Here is a 9,318-nt window from a genome sequence, read left to right as displayed (position 1 = left end):
GTGGAGTTTGATGATATCTGCACGAGTTTAAAAGACAGTGGAGAGTGGTGCTGCGATTAGCTAACTTGGCTTCTGTGCTTAGGATATGCTCTTTTAGGGGAGTAAAACTTTGGTTAAACTAGATCAAACCGATTAATTCGGAAATTCGATTCTTACTTTAAAAAAACTGGCTCAATTTGTTTATTTTGCTTATGATTATCGTTATAAAAATTGGTTAAATCTATTTACTAATTATTGATAAAATCGGAAGTAACGGCTTTGTTTTTTTAATAAATATAAATCCAATCGAATGTTTTTTAGTAAACGTTCTAATTTTCAATTATTTCTTCTGAATTTATGGAGTTGTCCATTTTTAATTTTGTTTGGTTGGTTCGCTTTTTTTTTTTTTTTCCGAGCTATACATATATAGCTTGATATTCTGTTCGAAAATCAAATTAACTGGGGAAAGGAAATTTAATTACTCTATTGTAGAACAGTTGCAATTTACCATTACGATGTAATGACATCCTCGTACTTATGTTTGTTCACTTTATACGAAATTGTTTTGTTTAGAGTTAAATCATTATACACACCAGTACTTCATCAAAATCAATTCAATCGCTCCAAAATCCTCAGTCCTGTTCAGAATTCTGATTTTTCGTTTCGTGCTATGGATTTTGTTGAGGTGTTGGCCATCTTCGGACCCGGAATCTCTGGCGCGGTATTCGGTGTCGGCTGGTGGTTTTGGGTTGACGCTGTTGTTTGTAGCGTCGTCAAGGTTCCTTTCGTCCACTCTCTCCCAGGTATTTGTCCTCAAGTTATAGATACAAAGTTTGGTTTTGTTATTATATATTGCGTTTTGTTATTAGATTTTTTTTTTCCGTTTGCTATTTGCAGGAATTTTTGCATCTTTTGCTGCTTTGATGTTTAATTGCGTGAAGAAAGAGGACATTGATTACTCGCCCTACGATGAAGGAGAGTGGAGGTATCTTACATGCTTTTAAAGTACCGACATGACGTGATGACATTGTGTCTTTTCGATTGTTGTTAGGGCTTGGGATTTTTATTTGACGCAATCTATGGTAAGAAGAGAACCATTTTGTAAATTTTTGCACCGCTGTTTAGTATAGCATATCGGCCAGAGATAAATTCCAAGGATTACGGACACTTTTAGGAATGCAAACTTGATCTTTGGAAAACTTTATTCAAAATTCTAGATACTAAGCAACTACCCTAGATCAAGGCACCTCAGATTGTAGTATAGAGAAACTCGATGATCCGGAACTCTAGTATTTTCGGTGACTAGTAAGATTTTGTTCGCTAAAGAAGTTAGGGAAACTATTTTATGCGTGCTTAATTTTACGTGTTCATCCAATTTAATTTGATACAAGTAGAATGTATATCTTCACCTATGTGTTGATCTTCGTTTCAGTTATTTTTGTGTCATCAACTGTGTAATTTGGCGTGACATCAGAATGACTTGAATCTTCTCTACCATCTCTGTGTCTTTGCATGTTTCTCCTTATTATATGGTGTTATCTAATTAAGGTTTCTTGTCATCCATGTGAGCTATGCATTAGCTTAAATATAACAGCGCAAATCTTAACAAATAACATCAAAATCCTTATCTGATCGACTGCATGCATTCTTTCTGCTATAAAATTCGCTGCAAACTGACTTGTAAATGACACAACTTTTTACTTAATCTATTTTGCCGCTCCCTTAATTTTTCAGGTTGAAAGTTTGGCTTTTCATTGCGTATGTTGTATCTTTTGTCTCTTTGGCTGCATCAGTTGGCATATTGATACAAGATGCGATGGTGACAACCGGTCCTTCAGCATGGACAGGCGTTGCAAGTGTTCTTCAATGTGTGTGTGTGCTGATCAGGTAAGGGATGTGTTGTTTTCTGGGTTTTTTTTCTTCCTACTTTAACATATAGTTATGACATTTAAAGATCTGTGTATTTACATTTAACTTTTCTACTGCCCTGGCGTATGAACAAACAACTGTTCAGCAAAATGACAAATTTATACTTGAAAGAAAGGTCCATCAATTTTAGAATCTTGATCAATGTATCTATGCAACTTTCGTGATTTTTTTTACTTGTTGCTTTCCCATGCAGCGGGCTGATTTATTGGATCTCTCATTCCGAATAATCTGATGTGCCCACAGCTTTTGAATATTGGGTTTATAGGTGAGTCGTCTTGTTCAAGCTTGTATCTTTGTTTATATATGTCATTATGTTAAGACAGAAGCGTGGTTGCCTATGCTTTGTTTTATGTGAAGAAATGATTTTGAAGTGAATATGGCACTGTTCTTTTGCTTTCTTAAAAAAAAATGGTAATCCAATTTCTCCGATGCAATCAATCCATGGGTTTTATTTTTCATGCTCTTGCAATAATGCTATGCAAAAGCGCCGTACCCCATAGTGCTTTCACGTTTCATAATCGTCATCAAATTATTCTTAAATTACTTTTTTAAGAATACAATTCGATAATATATAATTTATTAACTTTCTGATAATTATGGAAAAAATTCTGAACATGTGACATTAAACGGGCTTTATTTTCCTTTTCTTTTCCATTTATTTATAATAGTAGTATATATTTTCATTCAACTCTTTGAACAAAACTAAAAAAGATTATTTTTTTGGTTAAAGAAAAAAAGAAGGCTCGTTTTCCCATTATCCAGTAGAAATACGAATTTATTTTTATTGTAAGCTCCTAGCGTCTGGATCGATTCTATGTGATCAAATAGAGTGGACACATCTCTCGACTTCTATAACTTATTTCTGATTTATTAGTCTACGATTTAAGCTAATTAAATATTTAGATAAAAAAAAATAAGGATGTTTTGTTTTCTGAAAGAAGTGACGAATCATGAATATTTTCTTAGAAAAATCTACATGTCCCAAAAGCATTCATAATATTCACGATTAATTTATGACCCAAAAAGTAGAATGTCAATACTAACACACAAAATCAACATATTACAATTTCACCACAAAGCCAATATGCGTTGAAATCAAATAATTTCTTATTTCATATCGTATCACGTATAAAAATTCTAAAGCATATAAAACATATATCCTCATAATGCTATTAAACATGTGACGTAAAAATATAATTCATGTAGTCATGCAGGTAACAACATATAAATCATATAAAGCATGTAAACTTACAATTTGAGGCTTGATGACTGAGCTTCCGGCACTGATGGTGGCACAATCCTTTACAGAACCATTGCTCTGATACTAACTGAAACGTCTGCTTAATCGTTTTCTAAGAAAGTACTAGAATTTTTTTAAAAAAAGCTCTCAAAATTTCGGCAATTACATATACATATATAAATATGTTGAAAATATCTTTCACCATTTTAAAATAAAACATCCAACTAGTAATTGAAAATCCAAAGGAAATAGTCAAAACATGAAATCGTTAACGTTTTACCAAACCTAAAAAGCAATAAATGTTGAAAAATGAAGCTCATACTACACTTCTCAAAATCTCTCAAAATATAAATAAATAGTCGTAAAATCTTTAACGTAATTCATAAACTTAAATGCGGAAAATAGAAACTCCGGCCCTCGGGTTATGTGCACCAACAGTCCAGCAAAGTCACCCATCAAGACCTCCAATATCATAATTATCAATATCACATGCATCAAACACACGAGTGAATTGAAACGCCTAGTTTTAAGCTTTATTAAACAATGAAAAATTATATTTAACTTAAATAATTATTAAAAGTCTAATTTTTTAATTTGAGAATTTTATATTAAGGTTTGGTTTAATTCGGGATTAAAATGTATTAATAAGTCTTATTTAAAGATTAATTTAAAAGTCGTCGATTTAGGCCAAATAAAAATATAGAAAAATTCATGTAGGCTTAAATAATTAATTGGGACATGTTAGAGTCAATGAAATTAGGAAAAATGTCAAAAACGATGAATTTTACGTCTAGGGGTAAAACGGTCTTTTTACACCTAAAATTAGTAAACGTAATGGCAGTGCCCTAAATGCTGTTTTATGTGCTAATATGATTATTTTCTATAGTTATGGATGTTTATAGAATTTTTTTATGTTAAAATGATATTTTAAATGTTAATGAGATTTTATATGTTAAAATGATATTTTAAATGTTTAAGGAATTTTATATGTTTATGATTTAATATGTCAAAATGTTATTTTAAATGTTTTGAGGTTAAAATGTCATTTTTAAATGTTTATGAAATGTTCATGATTAAATTATGATTTCTAAATGTCTATGGGATTTTTATGATTTAAGGAAGACATTTAAAAGATATGTTGCATGCTTGGTTTCAAAACAAAATAATATGTTATGCATGATTTTTATAAAGTAATGAGAATGTAAACGTTGAAGGAAGTGAAGTAATTGTGACTAATTCGATAATGTTGGAGATATCGTGAGGGTGACGGTCCCAGTGGGAGCCCGACGATCGTATTTTCATCATTACGAATATGTGGTAACGGTATGTGGTAACGGTAAGAATGAAATATCGTGAGGTGAAATGGCCCCAGAGGGAGCCCATTTATGTGAAATGGCCCCAGAGGGAGTCCCGACGATCGTATTCTATTCGCAAGAGAATAGGTCAGGGCCCAGTTGACCGGTGAGAGTGTTGCTGGTGTCCCCAGCCACCCAGTACTGTGGTTTCATGTAGATGGATCCATCGACTTTTTAAGGTTAAGGAAAGTCATAATTAACGATCTGAATTCAATAAAAGGAAAAGGAAAAGGAAAAATGTTTATGATCATGAAAAATGTTTTATGTTATGTCATTTTGAGGAAAAAGAAAGGAAAAGGTTAAGGTTTATGTGATGAATGTCATGAAAATGTTTATATTTAAAGTTAATGCATCATTATGAAAATATTTCTATTTAAAGTTCATGCATCATAAAAAGGTTTACGAAAATGTTCATGTTTGAAGTGTATGCATCTTCATAAAAACTATATTTTTAGTACAAGTATTTTTCATTGTTATATGTTGACTGTATTATGTATTACTTGCTATAAAGATGATGGTGTGTTGAGTCTTTAGACTCACTAGGTGTGATGGATGCAGGTGAGGTTGAGGGAGGTCTTGACGGATGATTTGACTGGACTGAAGGCTCACACAACCTGAGGACCAGCGCTTCTACTTTTCCGCATTTACATTTTATGATTCAGGATTTACGTAAAAGATTTTAAGACTATTTATTTATGCTTTGAGAGATTTTTGAGAGGTTTAGTATGAGCTATACTTTTCAAATTTATTGTTTTTTAGGTTTGGTAAAATATGCGACGATTTCATTTTATGACTATTGCACTTGATTTTAAAATGTTAGTTGGATGATGTTTTATTTTAAAGGGGAAAATATTTTATTTTCATGAGATTTTTGTGTATGGTCGAAAAGTGAGTGTTTATAGAAAAAAAATTCTAGTACTTTTAAAGCAATAAAAAGGGCAGACGTTTCACGTCATTTGAGGACAGCACTGCAAGTACTACAAGATAGAAAGTTATATGCAAAATTCAGTAAGTGTGAGTTTTGACTTGATAGAGTGGCATTCTTAGGCCACATAATTTATAGTAGTGGAGTCGAAGTCGATCCAAGTAGAGTTGAGGCGGTGAAAGAGTGGCCAGTACCGAAGAGCATTACCAAGATACGCAGTTTCTTGGGACTAGCTGGCTATTATCGTAAATTCATCAAGGGATTCTCATCTATTGCAGTATCTTTGACATCCTTGACTAAGAAGAATGCAAAGTTTATTTGGGGGTCCGAGTGTCAAGACAAGTTTTGATATATTGAAGCAAGCATTGATATCAGCGCCAGTGTTGTCTATGCCATCGAGGCAAAGAGAGTATGTTCTTTTTACCGAAGCTTCTAAACTTGGTTTGAGTGCAGTTCAGATGCAAAATGACCGAGTTATAGCTTATACGTCGAGACAGTTGAAAATTCACGAGAAAAATTACCCTACTCATGATCTTGAGCTTGCAGCAGTAGTTTTTGCATTGAAGATTTGGAGACACTACCTTTATGGGGAGAAGTGCAAAATATTCACCGATCATAAAAGTTTAAAATATTTCTTCACCCAAAAGGAATGAAATATGAGACAGCGAAGATGACTTGAGTTAGTGAAGGACTACGACTGTGAGATTAACTATCATCCGGGGAAAGCTAATGTTGTGACAGACGCATTAAGTAGAAATGCAGCAGTTATCACTCAATTATCACTCCAAAGACCGTTGCAATCCGAGATACAGCGGTTTAAGCTTACAGTCTATGCTAGGGGTGAGGCCCCAACTCTTGCCACATTATCAGTACAGTCGACTTTGAGGGACAGAATTCGTGATGGGCAGTCTACTGATGAGTAGTTACAAAAGTGGAGAGCTAGAGATGAAGCTAAGGGCCGGAAGTTATATTCTGAGGTGGATGGTATAGTTCGATACCGAGATCGTTTATGGGTTCTCAGTGATGACTCTTTGAGAGATCTCATTATGAAGGAAGCTCATGACACACCATATTCCATTCATCCGGGAAGCACGAAGATGTACAAAGATTTGCAGTTATTGTATTAGTGGCTAGGCAGAAGAGGGACATTTTGAGATTTGTATCCGAGTGTTTGATTTGTCAGCAAATTAAAGCAGAGCATCAAAGACTAGCAGGAAAACTTAAGTCACTTTCTATTCCCGAGTGGAAATGGGAAAACATCACTATGGACTTTGTTGTGGGATTGCCAAAGACTATTAAGGGATTTAATTCCATATGGGTGATAGTCTATTGTCTTACGAAATCAGTGCATTTTCTACCTATTATGACCAAATTCACCATGATTTAGTATGCGGAGTTGTATATTCGAGAGATAATTTATCTGCATGGGATTCCTGTATCTATTGTTTCTGACAGAGATCCGAGATTTACGTCATCATTCTGGAAGAGTCTGCATGCAGCGATGGGGACCAAATTATTATTCAGTACAGCATTCCATCCTCAAACGGATGGTCAGTCCGAAAGAGTTATTCAAATTTTGGAATATCTACTACGAGCTTGTGTTATTGATTTCCAAGGCAGTTGGGAACCAAGATTACATCTAGTGGAGTTCACCTATAATAATAGCTATCAATTATCAATCGAGATGGCTCTTTTTGAGGCACTTTATGGAAGAAAATGTAGATTTCCTATTCATTGAGACGAGGTTGGTGAAAGAAGAGAGATCGGTCCGGATGTGATTGAAGAGACTGCCGAGCATGTAGTCAAAATTCGTGATAGAATGAAGACTGCACAAAGTCGAAAAAGAGTTATGCGGACAAAAGACGAAGAGACTTGGAGTTTTAGTGGGAGATCATGTATTTGTGAAAATAGCACCTATGAAAGGTTTATGCGTTTTGGCAAGAACGGCAAGCTTAGTCCAAGATTTATTGGTCCGTTTGAGATCTTGGAGAGAATTGAGACACTAGCGTATAGCACATTGCCACCAATGCTTTCCGGAGTTCACAATGTGTTCCATATTTCAATGTTGCGGAAGTACATGTCGAACCCATTACATGTGCTAAATTATGAACCTCTACAATTGACTCCAAATATAACTTATGAAGAAAGACATGTCCAAATCTTGGCAAGACAAGAAAGGATACTGCGAAACAAAGTCATTCTAACGGTCAAGGTCAAGTGGCTGAATCACTCGGAAGAAGAAGCTACTTGGAAAACCGAGAGGGACTTGAAGAGTCGCTATCCAAAATTATTCGGTATGTTCTAATTTCGAGGACGAAATTTTATTTAAGGGGGAAGTAATTGTAAGGTCCAAAATTAAGACGACGTAATTCAACTTCATGCAAATCTGGGAAATATGAAAAATAAGTAATTAATTGATGTAATTGCTTAATTGATTATGTGACATGCATGATTATATGTTAAATAGGATTTCATTGTCATTATGCATAAAATTGTATTTGTTTAAGGGATATTCAAATTTCGATCGAAGAACGGAGACCGATGGCTGAAAAACGTAAAATGTTTTTATTTAATAATTATTTTAATTGTTTAAAATATGATTGATGGTTTTCATATTTTTGAAAATAAGGAGTTTTGAGATGATTTATACGCTGGGACGTAAATTTTATCGGTGTTGTTTTTCAACAAAAATACGAACTTTTGGGTAACCCGGCCAATAAATTCACAAGATTATTTTAACAAAACTATTTTAAAATTTTAATTAAACTTTAATCAAGCACTAGTGGGCTTAATTTGGGGGCTTAATGGGCTTAATCTTAATTAAAAAATTTAATGGTATATAATATGTAAAACACCCCAAACTATACAAAAAAAAGACACGCCTCAATTTTCAGAATTTTGGCACACCAAAACACTCCATAAACACACGACTCACACACAACAATTGAAGAGAAAAAATTCGAACAAGCTCAAGGAATTAAAGCCAAGGTTCTTGCCCCGTTCTTCGCAATCGTCAACGATTTTTCGTGTGTTAAATACGCAAAGGCATGCATGTTTCTTTCCTTCAAAACATTACCACACCATAATATGTTTTTTTCATGCATGAAAATATGGGAAACAAGTGACACTTTTGTGTATTTTCGTTTTTGTATACCACATGAAATTTCAAGCATAGTTTTTTATTCCAAATTCATGTTATTATGTGTTTAAGAGAGCTGCCAAGAATAGAACAAAATTAAGTATTGTTTTTCATGAATTTAGAGTCCTAGAGCATCACCTAAACACCACAAACGATCAAGAAAACAATCGGAAAGCAAGTTGTTGTCATGTAAAGGCCCGTATTTCGTATTCGTATTTTTTTTTTTTTGCGGAATTATTAAAAATTTTCTAAATAAATATTTAACTTGCCTCATTTATAAAATAAACATGTAAATAAAATTTAACTTTAAAATAATAGCGGAAGTAAATATTGTTTTCAAACAAAAATTAAAATATATCCGGCGTATTAAAACTGAGTTTGAACAATAAAGGTAAATAAACTCAATCATGAGGTCATCGGGTTTACTACTGCTGCCCCAAGATACTCACTGGCCTCCGCCCTCCGTCTCAACCTCATCAGTACCTACAACAATCAAGTCTAGTGAGTGTAAAGACTCAACATGTATATATCGTGAATAACAAGTAAATATATCATAAAGTTACATGCAACGTAAAAATATAATATCATGAAGCGTACGGTAAAAATCGTATCATGAGTAATTATAAATACGTGCATATCTGAAAATCATACGTAAAAGCTTTGCTCGATAGAGCTCTGTCATATCATGTCAAAATTTTTCTGAAAGAGATAATGTTTCTAAGCAAGTGGCTCATAACATAACATGAATGTT

General features: G+C 33.7%; 1 protein-coding gene across 3 annotated transcripts; it reads left to right on the top strand.

The window, feature by feature from the left end:
• The first annotated feature begins 414 nt into the window (after positions 1-414).
• LOC142551710 (uncharacterized) lies at positions 415-5,301 on the top strand. 3 transcript variants are annotated; one of them, XM_075661084.1, is made up of 5 exons: positions 433-782; positions 877-964; positions 1,714-1,866; positions 2,102-2,173; positions 5,062-5,301. In XM_075661084.1, exons 1-4 carry the CDS (start codon positions 500-502, stop codon positions 2,133-2,135), a joined length of 558 nt encoding a protein of 185 aa, XP_075517199.1. In that variant the 5' UTR covers positions 433-499; the 3' UTR covers positions 2,136-2,173; positions 5,062-5,301. The 3 variants fall into 3 exon arrangements, with proteins under 3 accessions (XP_075517200.1, XP_075517199.1, XP_075517198.1); XM_075661085.1 differs by lacking the exon at positions 5,062-5,301 and having other exon boundaries at positions 415-782; positions 1,773-1,866; positions 2,102-2,364; XM_075661083.1 differs by lacking the exon at positions 5,062-5,301 and having other exon boundaries at positions 434-782; positions 2,102-2,364.
• The last annotated feature ends 4,017 nt before the right edge of the window (positions 5,302-9,318 follow it).

Source organism: Primulina tabacum, chromosome 7 (genome assembly GCF_025594145.1).
Source record: "Primulina tabacum isolate GXHZ01 chromosome 7, ASM2559414v2, whole genome shotgun sequence".
NCBI lineage: Eukaryota > Viridiplantae > Streptophyta > Magnoliopsida > Lamiales > Gesneriaceae > Primulina > Primulina tabacum.
Note: the sequence above shows the minus strand (reverse complement) of the source record. Positions and strands in the feature narration are given on the sequence as shown.

What these genes read in the sequence shown, in the direction of transcription:
- LOC142551710 (XM_075661084.1), top strand. Translation starts at nt 500, where the DNA reads ATGACATCCTCGTACTTATGTTTGTTCACTTTATACGAAATTGTTTTG. An exon ending in TACGATGAAGGAGAGTGGAG is followed by an intron (nt 965 to 1,713) that starts GTATCTTACATG and finishes TTAATTTTTCAG; the next exon opens with GTTGAAAGTTTGGCTTTTCA. An exon ending in TGTGTGTGTGTGCTGATCAG is followed by an intron (nt 1,867 to 2,101) that starts GTAAGGGATGTG and finishes TTTCCCATGCAG; the next exon opens with CGGGCTGATTTATTGGATCT.